Here is a 14,187-nt window from a genome sequence, read left to right as displayed (position 1 = left end):
CCATTTTACACACGGGCAAACCAAGCCTCACGAGGGTAAGTGACTTCCATAAGGTCACACAACGCCCACCTGACACCACTGCCTATGATCTTCCGAATTATATGTGGCCTACAACGGGCTGCAGGTGCCTGGTCCCCAGGGAAGGGCCCATTACATCCCAGATACCTGGGACACAGCTGCTGCTTAATAAAGACTAGAGTATGGGTTTCTTTTTTTCTTTTTTTTGAGATGGAGACTTGCTCTGTCACCCAGGCTGGAGTGCAATGGTGTAATCTCGACTCACTGTATCCTCCGCCCCGAGTTCAAGCTATTCTCCAGCCTCAGCCTCCCAAGTAGCCAGGATTACAGGCACCTGACACTGCGCCCAGCTAAATTTTTTTGTATTGTTAGTAGAGATGGAGTTTCACCATGTTGGCCAGGCTGGTCTTGAACTCCTGACTTCAAGTGATCCTCCTGCCTCAGCCTCCCAAAGTGCTGGGATTACAGGCATGAGCCACTGTGCCTGGCCTAGAGTATGGGTTTCTAGTTGACCCTTGCCACCTCTAGTGATCAGACCACAGTGCCTGTTAGGTGGCAGGCACTCAATAAGCGTGAAATGAACAGGTGAAACGCATGAACTGGCAGAGAGCTGAACAGAGGGACTTGCTGGTTTGTGGAGTCAATATGAATACCTCGACTCTGAAATATGGGAAAATGAGAAAGCCAAACTCAAAGGGAGAAAGGAGAGATGGGGAAACTGAGGTAAGGGGGAACAAGGAGCCCCAGCTTTGTGGTCAGATGTTTGGAGGATGAGCAGGAGGTGCTGAGGAGTGGACAGACATCAGCTCATTTTAGTTTAAGCCAAGAAAATCTGAGGCAAGGTTTAACCCCACACCCCCACACCCCTTCCCCCACCACCTTCCTGGAAAATTGGCCTGAGCTTCCTGAAGGCTGACTTTCTGGGACACAGGTAGAAAAGTTAAGGAAACATTCTCTAGGCATTGGAAGGCACAGACAGGCTACGACTCCTCTCAGGAGCTACTCCAAAAAGCTGTGGGATGGACACATGGACACTCTGTCTTTCTGGCTGCCCTCCCCTCCCCCCGTGCAGGCAGCTCTCAGCTCTTCCCTCTGGCAGCTGCCTCTTAGGGTGTTCCCTGGCCAGGGCAGCTGGGCGGGCAGGAGCTGCGAGCAGGTATCCAGATGAGAAACCACTTGCAGGCCAGGCAGGCGGTGGGCGGTGATGTCATCCCACATAGGCCACTCTGGATCCCCTCCCAGCCAAGGCCTGCAGAACTAGGGGCTGGAGGAGTTGGCCTGAGTGGGGAGGGAGCCTGGTGTCTTTAGATGAGGCTTGCTTGGCAGGAGCATGGAGAAGGGGTGTACCTCTTCTAAACAGCAGAGCCTCTCCTAGGTTGTAAGGGGTCTTTGCATGAGTCTCATCCAGGGGTAGACCCTTGTGCCTTTATTACAGAGCCCCTGGCTGGACTTGCTGGGGCCCTGGGAGTCCCCTGGACCCCTGCCCCACCTTGCCTCACATCTGCATTCCTCCAGCTACCACCTGGATGGGACCCTGGCTGCCAACTGAAATTCTCAACTAGGCTTTTGCCAAGTCAGTCCCATGCTCCAATGCCTTCCATGGCTCCCTGCTGCCTATAGAATAAAGGCCAAATCCAAGTTCAGTCTTTCTTGCCAATCTGAGCTCCCTGAGTTCCTTGATCCCCATCCCCCACGCCACCATTCCTTACAACATTTATGATTCAACACACATGTATCAAGCACCCACTAGGCGCCAACACCCAACACCACGGCTCCATGCAGCTTACTTTCCAAGCCTTTGCTCTCGCTGCTGCCCCCTGCTGGAATGCTTTCCCTTCTCTCTACCAATCCCAATTCTCCCCAAGCATCTCTGCCCTCCAGGAGGCTCCCGATCACTGTTCCCTCTCTTCTGTTCCCTCCTGGATTTCATGCTGGGCATTGCTCCCCAACCAAACCATGTGCCTTGAAAAAGAGTCTCTCAATGCCCCAGGACTGGTGCCACAGGACATGACGTGGGACATAGTAATTACCTGAAATTCACGATGGAAATGCTAAGAATTCTAACCTAAAGGTCTGAGGTCCAGTCCTGCTTTGCCCTTACTAGCTCTGAGACCCTGGGGAGGACATGTAACCTCTCTTGAGCTTCAGTTTCATCTGGAAACAGGAACAATAGCAGTTCCAACCTCATGGGAATTGTTCTGAGCATGGAATGGAGTGACAGGGCTTCAAGTCCTGTGGAAACCATAGATGGTCATTTTAAAGCAAACACAGGGAATGGGAGACCTGGGGAACAGCAAAGGTGTTGGTTCCTTCAGAACCAGGAGGCAGCTCGGTGCCAGGGCTACAGGTGCCAAGAGAAGGGTGGGGAATGCCTGGGGGGTGGGGAGTGCCAGGCTAAGCAACCTGAGGCTCCTGATCTACAAGGGTCTCGAGCATCAGCCCTTACTTCTGCGTTTCCTGCCTCATATCTCAAAGAACCCTCCAACACTCCAGATGGAGAAACCAAGGCCCAGAGAGACTCCAGCCCTGGACTCCCAGTCTGGCTGGGTTTCCCCCCAGCCCCTACTGCCTCCCCAGGCCTCTCGCTCCAAACAGCTGGGTTCATATTGAAACGTGGTTAAGTGTCCTCCCCAGGGACACAGAACTAGTAAGGCCCTGTGCTGGCTTCTATTCCAGGCTCCCCACAACTCCCCAACTCTGGGCATCCTACAAAAGTCCCTCTAGTCCCTTACAACTGGTTCCTCCCAGGCCGGACTGGGACTGCCGGCCCCTCAGCTATACGTTTGGTGAATAAAATGTATTGCTGTGGGCCAAGTGGGCTCTGGCTCACTGGCGTGTGGAGAGGGGAAAAAGGGACAGGAGCCCAGTGATTAGCTCAGGCCCAGGCCGACGTCACAGGAAACTCCAAAGGACCATTGCAACGCCCTCCGACCCACTGCCTTCTCTCCACCTCTGGACTCCTCCCAACACATTCACCTCCCATGCCCCGCCCACAGCTGCGGCAGGAGGGGCTGAGCTCTGGGCTCTAAACCCTGGGGCTGGCTCAGCCCCACTGCCCCCCTCAGCTCCCATCCTTCTGTTTTGTCCCCAGTTTTCCCAGCCTGAACCTCTGCTCTCAGGTTTGGAGCTGGAGGGTCAGAGTGTGTAACAGTCTCAGAAATGGAGGGGCTCCAAAGAAGACCCTTCTGGAAATTCCATCCCTCCTCTGACCATCTCCATTCAGGAGCTGAGAACCCAGCTATCTGGGTTTCTCTGCCATGGTCCCATAAGACCAAAGGCTGAAGGCAAGTCCCTGACCTCTGCCCAGCTCCTCCCAGACACAGGGCAAGGCCCTAGTCCCTGAGGGCCATCTTGGCCAGGCAGGCCCAGCTCTGGATTGCTGGGCATGGGGGCTGTGACCCACCCTCAGTCAGTCACAGAATTACCCCACCCCCTGCCCCAAACCTCCAGCTCCCCAGTGAGATCACTGGAAACCAAGCTTGGGTGTCAGGGCCCTCTGCTCTCTGCCTCAGTTTACCTGCCTAAAGTGAGATGAACCATCATTGGCTGGGCTCTCTTACTGGGAAGGCCAACTGAGATAAGGCTGAAGATGGCAAAAGCCCCACCAGTGCCTAAGCACTTTCTGTGTGCCAGGCTCCCCACGAGGTGGGATGGCTTTTCCTTAGGAGGTTACGCACCCCACCCAAGGCAGTACAGCCAGGACGTGGCAGAGCTGGGATTCAAACCCACACGCCCTTCATCCAGAGCACATGTGCTTACGTGCTGAGCTACGTGGTCATTGCTCAGCTGCTCAGCAAAGGGCCCCACATTTGAGGAGGCAGAGGGCAGAGCAAGTGGCAGACCCCCTGCCATGCTGGCAGACAGCTGCTGGACATCACAGGGAAGCATGCGGAGGGCCTGCAGGCACCGGCTCCCGTGCACACCGGCCTGGGACACATGCTCACACGCATGCACGCACGCTCGGCAGTACCTGTCACGTCCTTCTTGGGTGACTCAGCCCAGCTGGACAGCCACACTTCAGAGTCCCCGAGAGCAAGCGGCAGCAGGAGAGGAGAACCAGAGAGAGAACTGTTAGGCAGGCAGGAGATCCACGGTGAGTGGCTGCAGCCTCCGCAGCAGGCGGAAGGCGGAGGAGGGAGGGGAGTGATTTCCTGGCCCTGGGCTGGCTGTTGGGCGGGGGCCTGTGTGATTAGAGAGGCGCTGGGACACAGCCGGCTGGGACAGGGATAATGAGGTGTCTGCCGAAACGCAGGGCTCCTCTGGAGCACAGAGAATCCTACACAATCCTCCTTGGAACAGGGCCCGTGGTTATCACAAGGCAGCCTGACCCTTCCTCTCTGGCCATGTGGGTGGCTCGATCCCACAGGGCCTGGTGGTTCCAAGGATCCTTAAAGGCCAGCGGGCTCAGTGGCCTGGACCCAGAACCTCAAATGTCAGGGTTGGAGCACCCAGGGCCCATCTCTAGGCCTGGGGGCACCACACCCACTGGACCCTGATGTGTCATCCAGCCCTTACTGCAGCCCCACCCATCGAGGAAGACAGATCGGCCCCAGCAGAGCAGAAGGGAGCATCATTTTAGAGTCTCGTTCCCCAACCCCAACGAGGAAGGACAGGGACCTTGAGTGACCAGAAGAGATGAGGGTTCTACTCCAGGCTCACAGTGGTCTCCAATCTGGGCCTCAGTTTCCTCACCTGTGAAATGGGATTTAGAGTTGTCCTCCTGCTAAGAGGAAGGAGCAAACTCAAAGCAGCATAGAGAACATATGATTGAGATGTGATACCATTAACATCTGAATGAGGCAGAAAGCTCTCAGTCTAATCAATGGTTTGCGCATTTGTAGAATAGAAGAGAAGAGGGCCATCTTGTCAAGAGCATTGGTGCAGTTGAACTACAGTGACTCATTTCGCCCCCACGGCAATCCCGTCATGTGGGTAGGCATTTTTAGCCCCATTTTACAGGGGAGGACTCTCAGACATAGAAACAGGTCTGGTGGCATCCCCAGGCTGCTGCTTTCTCTGCTAGGCTGCTCGTCACCTCCAAAGGAACAGAGCACTGGCTGCAGTGGGGACAATTACAAGGCAACGCTGAACTGCAGGTCTGAGAGACAAAACCTCGCCCTGCCTACCAGGCGCTTGCCAGGAGAGCAGCCTGACCAATCCAGAGAGTACTGATAAATAGCAAACACTTAGACAGCATTTCCCCTCTGCCAAGCGTCCTGCTGAGCACTCTGCATATAGTAACTCATTATTTTTCCCAACAAACCTACAAGGATGGGTACTAGTATCCTCTCCATTTTGCAGATGAAGAAGCTGAACCAGAGAGGTTAAATAACTTGCCCAAGGTCACACAGCTAGTACAGCAGTGTCCCTCTCTTGCAGGGACACACACCTCAGCTGATCAGAACTTGATGCTGCTCCCTACTTTAAGCACCTGACTCTTTCCCTGTCTCAGCAAGCCACCTTCCAAATGCAGGTTGGCTCCCAGTGTAGAACCGGGAAGCCCAACCCCCTTCCAGTTCTCACTGTAAATTAGCAGAGTGCTAGCAAGGCCTCTGGGGTCTGACTGCCTGGGTTCAAATCTAGGCTCTGCTCCTTTGAAGAAGTGACTTACCCTCTCTGAGCCTGTTCCTGAACTTGTAAAAATCTGGATGATGTGATATAGTTACCTTCTGGGTTGCTGTGAGGATTAAATTAGATAAAATGTAATAGTGCCCAGTGCAGTGCCTACTACGTAGTCAGTGCTCAGTGATGGTTAGCTGCCACTGGCAGTAACTCCCATGAGCGTAGTTAGCATGAGCCTGCCTCCCTGGGTTTAATCAGCTCTGGGGACACTAAGAAAATCGTGCCCCGAGCTGCAAGGACAAGAACTAGACGGTGTTCGATACTGGATGCACCAAGAAAAAGCAGGCACCCTGTTAGACATACTGCCCCACAGTCACTCTCAGACCCCGGGCCATCTGGAATGGAAGGGAGAGGGACTCCTGGGGACCTCACCCAGAGACAAACAGGGCAAAATCGGAGGTGAGACCCCCCTCCCCAGGTTCAGCAGTCAGCAGCCGCCTTGGGGAGCAGGAGCAATGCTGGAGCAGCTTTCCAGCCCGGAGAGGGCTGAGACAAGGTAGACACGCCAAGGGCCATGAGGATTTCAGCTGGTGTGGCCAAGGAGGGCTGAGTTCAGAATGTGGGTGTTGCTGCCTGGTGCCCACATCTTGCTGAAGTTCCAACGCCCTGCTGCTGTACCCCAGAGACGTGACCAAGTGGGCTGCCCGCTGCAAGGCCCTGAGATGCCCCTGAGCGGGCCTAGCACCAGGCCCGCCCCAGCCCCATCTGGCCCTCTCTCCACTGCAGTTCGCTTGAGCACTGGTCTACTTTGGGTTCTTTTGGGTTCTTCATAAGGAAACCTGAGAAGCACTAACCTCTCTCAGTGACCCAAGGAAAGGTGTTTGGCTTGAGCCTGGAGAACCCAAGAAGACCTGTTCTGCTTGACGGTGCTTGCAAAGGGCCAGAGAATAAACACGGTAGGCTTTGGGGGCCATATGGTCTCTGTTGAGACTACTCAACTCTATTCTTATAATACAAAAGCAGCCACAGGCAATACATCAAACAATGAGTGGGCTGTGTTCCAATAAAACTTTATTTATAAAACCACAAGCCGGGGCAGGACGTGGCCTGTGGGCAGACAACCAGAGCTCATGCCTGTCCCCTTCACCCCCATAAGCAGCCCTTCCCATATCTCTCCCTAAAGGAAAATGGGAAGCAGACCAGAAGTAAGCCTGACTTTCTAAAAAGAAACCTCTCTGTAAAACATGATTTAGTTCCCAGTCCCCTGACCTGTGGAATTAATCCAGTTCTGCTGTTCCCACTCAAAGTCCCCCCTTCTGTCTAGCCCACCCTAGCAAGTTCTTGAGGGGTGGGAAGGATCCCTTCTCCCTCATTACAACGAACAGAGGAGAGAGCCCCTGGCTCACAGACCCTGGCCCTCCAGCCAGAAGGCAGACAAGGCTGTCGGCTAAGGGCTGGGAAGATGCAGAGTTGGAGAGACAGAGAGACGGGGTTGAAGGAGCAGAGGGGGGCAAAGCCAAGTGAGCAGCTGTGACTGACATGAACCAACTGCTTCCTGCCTTCCCCGTCTCTACTTCCCTCTCCTCTGGTGACCCAGAACCAAGGGCCCTACAGAGCAGGGTCCCGGGCCTGCCGGAAAGTGAAGGGTATCAGACTGGAAACCTGCACCATGGCTCTTCTGAGAACGCACTGTGTGGTCTTGGGCAAGTGGCTTAAATACTCTGGGCTTCGGCCGGGCGTGGTGGTTCACTCTGTAATCCCAGCACTTTGGGAGGCCAAGGTGGGCAGATCACTGGAGGTCAGGAGTTCAAGACCAGCCTGGCCAACATAGCGAAACCCCATCTCTACTAAAAACACAAAAATTGGCTGGGCATGGTGGTGAGCACCTGTAATCCCAGCTACTCAGAAGGCTGAGGCATGAGAATTACTTTAACCCAGGAGGCGGAGGTTGCAGTGAGCCAAGATCGTGCCACTGCACTCCAGCCTGGGCGACAGAGCAAGACTGTCTCAGTAACTAACTAAATAAATAGTCCAGGCCTCAACGCTCACATCTGTAGAGTTAAGCATTTAGGCCTACTGCCCCTGTCTGACAGCCTGCCCTGAGGCAGTTGTCTGATGTTCTAGACCTTCACAGCAGAAAACTGGTAGTCTCCTTAACACAAGTGCACCACAGCGGAAATGAATCTTTCCAGAGAAATAGCCTGCACTTCCTGGGAAAACCACTTGAATGCAGGCTCAATTGAGGCAACTCCAGTCCAGAATAGCAGATGATTCAGGAGGCACAGAGCACAGAGATCTGGAGCAAGAATAAAAGCAACCTTGGTTCTTGCGTTGGCTTTGCCACTTAGCTTGCTGACTCTGGGATAGCTGGCAAATCTCCAAACCTCTTTTCCTTCTTTTGTCAATGGGGAAAAAACACCTGCCTTGCCTTCTTTGCAGGGTTAAGACTGAAATGGCCTAATGTCTAGGAAAGGTTTTGTTTGGAGGGCTGGGAATTAGGCCTTTGGACACGAAGAGGAGTAAGTGGTAGGGGCAGAGCTGAAAGCAAAGCAGCAGGCTCCTGGGAAATGGCAGGCACGGGGCAAGGGTCCCTCCCTCATACAGCCCATAGCGTTCATGTCCCTGCCATGGCTGTACCTCCTGGCATTGCTCGCAATACCAGCAAGGAGCCAGGCCAGGGGAAAACCAGGGGCCTGAAGATTCCGGCCAAATACAGGCACCCAAGGGCACTCAGATGCTGAAGCTGATTCTTGACAGGCCCAGATGATACTGAGAAACCAAAGAACAATACTGCAGGTGCCCCTGACTTTAAGGACACACCCCACTGCCACCCAGCACACATACACCCAAGGACTTCATAGGAACACCTGAATAGGCCTAGGTTAGGAGAGGGTCCTTGGCTGCTCTGAAGATGGTATCTCAACTGTTCACCATCAGTTACAGGTCAAACTCCTGGTTCTACTATTTCTCCCCGTCTCACTACTGCATTCGACTGGTCTTAAAAATAATAATAATAATAAAGGTGGCTCACATATATAATCCTAGCACTTTGGGAGACCAAGGTGGGAGGACTGCTTGAGCCCAGGAGTTGGAGAACAGCCTGGGCAACATAGTGAGACCCCATCTCTACAAAAATAAAAATTTAGCCAGGTATGGTGGTGCATGCCTGTGGTCCCAGCTACTCTGGGGGCTGAAGTGGGAGGATTGCTTGAGCCCAGGGAGGTCGAGGCTGCAGTGAGGTATGATCATGCCACTACAATCCAGCCTGGGCAACAGAGTGAGACCCTGTTTCAAAATAAATAAAAGCATAAATTAATAAAGAAAGGGGCCTTATAGATTCATAGTAAGGCTTCTTTCAGCCTTGAGTAGTGAGAGCAGTGAGAATTGGGTTGAATTTATCCAAATCTAGTCTCAAACCATGTTTCCAGGAATGCTTCCCTGGTGTAAAGCAAGTTCCATCCATCCAAACTAATAAATCCAGAGTGGGCCACACGCCCAGGTGGGAGAGACCGGAATGAGTACAGCCAACAGCGCAAACTCCACGGAGAATGAAAGAGAACCACAGGCTCAGGGGGCCAGGGCAGGGTCACCAGCCTTGCCAGTTTCTTTCCACAGCCCCACCCTGGGCTCTGGGGAGGGGAGGGGCCCGATGGAACGAACACCTCCCCGTCTTCTCCATGCCCTTCCATCCTTCAGTAACTCTACACACTGGAGCACTCAAGCCCTCTCCCTCTCTGTGCGTCCTACTGTTCTTACTTCACTGCAGCTCTGAATTGGTTTCTAAATAGCTGCTACAGTCTAGCCTTTTCTCTCCAGTACCACTCAACTTTGCTCCGGGCTAGATTTCTTAGGTTTCCTGCAGACTCCACAGGAAATTCAGCCACCACTTTCAGGCCATCAGTTAATTAAGGCCTAAGAGCCGCCAGTCCTATTACTCAATAGTAACAGTAATTGTCATTGTTACAATTGTAATTACAACAGTAATTGTCATTGTTACAATGATGGGGCACCTCCTCGCTGCAGGCACTGTACCGTATAGGCACACAGCAACTCACATCTTGACGACAGCCCAACAGGGTGATCAGTCCTTTACAAAGGAGTTTGGCCTATGTGATACTCACTTTAGAGGACCTGGAGCAGGTGGTGGTCATGCTCAGAGCAGCAGAAACTGAGGTGCAACAGTGTCATCTGGGAAAAACACGGATGGCCAATTCGGAATTCTTAAAAAACATCAAACAGGCTGGGCGCGGTGGCTCACCCCTGTAATCCTAGCGCTTTGGGAGGCTGACACAGGCAGATCACAAGGGCAGGAGGTCGAGACCAGTCTGGCCAACATGGTGAAACCCCATCTCTACTAAAAATACAAAAATTAGCCAGGCGTGGTGGTGTGTGCCTGTAGTCCCAGCTACTTAGGAGGCTGAGGCAGGAAAATCGCTTGAACTCAGGAGGCAGAGGTTGCAGCGAGCCAAGATTGTGCCACTGCACTCCAGCCTGGGTGACAGAGCAAGACTCCGTCTTGAAAAGAACAAAACAAAAAAACATAACAAAAAAACATGGCACCAATTTTTGACAGAAACAAATCGTGCAAGTTTGACTTCCAATCCAACCACACCTGGGTGGAAGTCTGGACTGGAGGCAGTTGTTCGGTGTGTGAGCTGCTTCTGAAATGGGCAACTCTACAAAAGCTTGTTCCAGGGTAACCAGCAGCCAGCTAGTCAGAGATACTCATGGTATGAAAAAGAGTGCACTTGCACTGGAGAGCGAGGGGTGAATGCTGCCATTGCAGCAGCTTGGACCCCAGGCCTGCCCCTTACACTCAGAGCCTCCAAGGCAGAGCTGGTTTCATGGAGGTGTGATCTGGGCCGTGGCCTAGGGTCCCAGGTTTAGAAGGGTCCCTGCAGCTGATTCAATGCTCTTCTGTCAGGGGTTTCATCAATAATTTACGAATGAGAGAGTCTTCATTTTCATTTTGCAAATGGATCCTGCAAATTACGTAGCTGGCTGTGCCCAAGGCCTGAGGGTTTGGGGCCACTGAGCTAAATAAACAGAAGTACTCAAGAAGAAATCTAGTTCTTCCTATGTGAGGTTTTAGAGGTAAAAGAAGAAGAAGAAGGAGGAGAAGAAGGAGGAGGAGGAGGAGGAAGAAGAAGAAGAAGAAGAAGGGAGAAGAAGAAGAATAGGAAGAAGAAGAAGGCCGGGCGTGGTGGCTCACGCCTGTAATCCCAGCATTTTGGGAGGCCGAGGCGGGTGGATCACGAGGTCAAGAGATCGAGACCATCCTGGTCAACACGGTGAAACCCCGTCTCTACTAAAAAAAAAAAAAAAAATACAAAAAATTAGCTGGGCACGGTGGCGCGTGCCTGTAATCCCAGCTACTCAGGAGGCTGAGGCAGGAGAATTGCTTGAACCCAGGAGGCAGAGGTTGCGGTGAGCCGAGATCGCGCCATTGCACTCCAGCCTGGGTAACAAGAGCGAAACTCCGTCTCAAAAAAAGAAGAAGAAGAAGAAGAAGAAAAGGAAGAAGAAGAGGAAGAAGAAGAAGAAGGAGGAGGAGGAGGAGGAGGAGGAGAAGAAGAAGAAATGTAGTAGAGCTAAATTTCTGGTGGAAATCTTCTTAAAGGCAGAAAGCAAATCCCAATGGCCTGGAAAGCCAGGCCATTGTTTATCTCCAGGTCCGCTCTCTCTGCTACATCTTTGGCCTCTTGGTGGTGCCCACAGGCTGGAAGGACTATTGAGGGACTCAGAACCAGAGAGGAGAAGAGACTTGCCTAGGATCACACGGCAAATAAGTAGTAGGGCTGGAGCTAGAAGCATCATACCAGTGTTCACTCAACATTCGTGCTAGGTGCTTTGCTAAACGTTTATGAGCATTTTCGTGCTTAATCTTTCCAGCAGTCTGTAATTTACAGAGGAGGAAAGTGAGGCTCAGAAAAGTTAGGGTTCTTTCCCAAGTCCCCACAGCAAGAAGTGATGGCATCAGACTTAAGCCCAGGCAGGCTGGCCGGGAATGGGGAACAAAGGGTCCTCATGGGGGATGTCGTTTTCTGAATCCTCCCCGGCCACTGGCCAAGGCTTTGTTTATTTCTGCTGCTCTTTGTAAATGTAGCCATATTCCGACTCCTTTTGCTCTCAGCAAGAAAGGGCTTGCCTCGTTCCCTGGAATCCTGAACACATGTGGGGGCAGCCCAGCCCAGGGCAGGAATGCACTATCGACCCTCTGGCCCTGGGTTATGCAGTCAGGGAGCAGTTTCCCTGCTCAGGCAGGGGATGGGGTGGGATGGGGTGCAGTGGGGGCTGGGCCTGGAGACCCTCCACAGCCTCTTAGGGACTAAGTCCAAGGGTGCCTGCCTAGGCCAGGCCTGGCACCAGAAGGGTCAGCCCAGCCTAAGTGGGTAGGGATGGAGAAGCCAAGGACACACACCCCTGGGGGCACTGCAGCTGCCTAGAGGTGCTGCCCCGGCCGGGAGTAGCAGGTAGTCCTGCCACCTCCCTCCACCCTGCTGGGAAGACCCGAAGCTTCCCGGCTAAAGATAGGTGCTGGGTCAGTGAGAGGTGCCGTGGGTGGACAGAGGGGTGCTGGCCAGGGAGGCTGGCAGGTTCTGAGTCTCTCTGCTCCCAGCAGCTGCTGCCCAGCCCACGGCAGACCCTTGGGTTGCGGCCTCCCCCTCAGTTCCCAGGTTCTCACCTCTCCCCACCCCAGGGCATCTGTGTGCAGAGGAGAGGCAAATTCAAGTTTGTTCTGAGTTCCAGGATCCTAGCCATCCCCCTCCCAGGGGTGGCCTGCCTTGGTGGTCCTCCCCCACTTACTGGGAGATCCTCCCTCCCATTCCCCCACCCACCAGCTCCCCCAGAAGCCGGAGCCAAAGCCAGTATCTGCGTTCACACAGAGAAGGAGCAGAGAGCGGGCCGGCGGAGTGGGATGAAGTCAGCAGCCGCCCGTCTCCAGCCCCCAGTCTCTCAATCCGCCTCCTCCCTGGCTCAGCCTCCCTGAGAGCCGAGAGTGAGTGATGGAGTCAACAGCCATGGACTCAGGAAAGACATTCCTCTCCCAGGACAACAACACGTGGAATGTCTCCTTCCCTCCAGACTGGACTCTTGCTATCAGATTATCAATGAATCAACCGCCAACTATTTCGTGAGCATCAGCGGCCCCTGGTTGAGACCATCTGGCTCTCCACCCTCTGTCTTAAAGCATCAGACACACAACCACAGACACTCCCCCTCCCCCCGACCCCTGGTGTTCCTGTCTGCTTCAGGAGTCAAGTAGGTTTGGGGAGACAGGCTGGGTCCGGGAAGGCCTGAGGCAGGAGACAGCAGGACTGAGTCCTGGAGGCCTTGAAGGTGTAACTGGACCCACCTCTGGGGTAGGGCTCACTGAGCCTCAGGGACATCTGGCTGGACGCTGCCATCCACTGGTGTAAGATAAGGGTGGGGATGGGGGGTCAGGGGCAGGAGGAGAGAGTTCATTCCTAGACTGAGGTTGAGGACATCTACTTTTCAAGGTTTGCTGGTCTCCCTGATCAAGCCCTGGGCAGGATCTTTGTTCACTGAGTGTTTCCACTGGCTCCAAATGTCTGGTTAGGGCTGTAGTCCCAGCAAGCACATAGCACATAGTAGGTGCTTAATAAAGATTTGTTATGAGTCTCTTCAATCAGACCTTTAGTTCCTTCAAGGCCTTAGCCCTGCCAGCACCCCCACGACACCCTGAATGCAGGAGGTGATCAATTACCCCTCAGTGGCTGATGGAAAGATGAATACTCACTGCTCTCAAGCCCAATGGTTCATGGAAAGCCAAGGCCCAGCTCCCCCACTGCCCCAGGATCCTCTTGGCACCCAGAGCTCTGCTCTCTCTAGTCCAGGCTTGGCCTCCAGAACCACATACAGGCATACAGGCCTGGCTTGTGCCGGGCACAGTGGCTTCCATGTAGACCTCCAAGCCTGCAGAACACCCTGAAGGGCTGTAGGCTCCCAGCATCTGCTTCAACGCCCTTCAAAGAGATTTTTAGAAAAATTATCCCTAACCAGTATAGTCTTCTGGCAGGATGGACGCTACATTAATCAGGAGTCCAAGCAGGAACAACTCGCTCATTTGTAATACCTAGGGGTAGCAGGGCTCGCAGGGCTCGGGGGGCTCGGCGGGGCTTGGCACAGCCCCCACATGGTGTTTGCTGGGAGCCCCTGAGCCTCTTGTTACCCCATCCCTCCCCTGCTCTGCCTGGGTCTGGACCAATCCCGAGTGCTGAGATGCCACGTAAACAGAGCTGTGCATACACGCAGTGCGTGCGCACACACCACTGCTTGGGAAATCCCCACATCTGGCTCTCACGTGACCCAGCTATGCCCAGAAAGCCACAGCTGAGAGGGCCTGGAAGATGGGAGGGTTGGGAGTGTGTGGCTCTCTGGGGAGTCCCGAGTTAACCCTTCAGCGGCATAGCTCAGTGGCTCTGGCTAATGATAAGCTTCCAGAGAGGGAGAAGTCAGGAAGGAGACCTGGTGCTCGGATGCTCAGCCCTGGCCCTGGTCGCCTGTCCCAGCGTGGGAAGGCTTCTCTGGGCCTCACTGGTCTTGACCCGCGATGAGAAAGGGCTGCTCTCTCTCTGTCCTGTC

The 14,187-nt window shown here is 53.8% G+C and overlaps 1 protein-coding gene across 5 annotated transcripts in view; it reads right to left on the bottom strand.

The window, feature by feature from the left end:
- The window catches only part of SH3PXD2A (SH3 and PX domains 2A), a 257,697-nt gene that overhangs the window by 64,430 nt on the left and 179,080 nt on the right, over positions 1–14,187 (bottom strand). For 3 of the 5 annotated variants that reach the window (XR_010341754.1, XM_012439465.3, XM_012439467.3), the window contains exon 7: positions 3,989–4,033. The exons of the other annotated variants lie outside the window; for them this stretch is intronic. Coding sequence is in view for 2 of the 3 variants with exons in the window: in XM_012439465.3 (XP_012294888.1) it covers positions 3,989–4,033 (45 nt within the window). In the remaining variant the exon portion in view is untranslated. The remainder of the gene's footprint in view (positions 1–3,988; positions 4,034–14,187) is intronic. 5 annotated transcript variants of the gene reach the window in all.

Source organism: Aotus nancymaae, unplaced genomic scaffold, assembly GCF_030222135.1.
Source record: "Aotus nancymaae isolate 86718 unplaced genomic scaffold, 86718_ANA_hifiasm-v0.15.2.pri h1tg000010l, whole genome shotgun sequence".
NCBI lineage: Eukaryota > Metazoa > Chordata > Mammalia > Primates > Aotidae > Aotus > Aotus nancymaae.
This window is presented reverse-complemented; position numbering and strand designations above follow the sequence as displayed.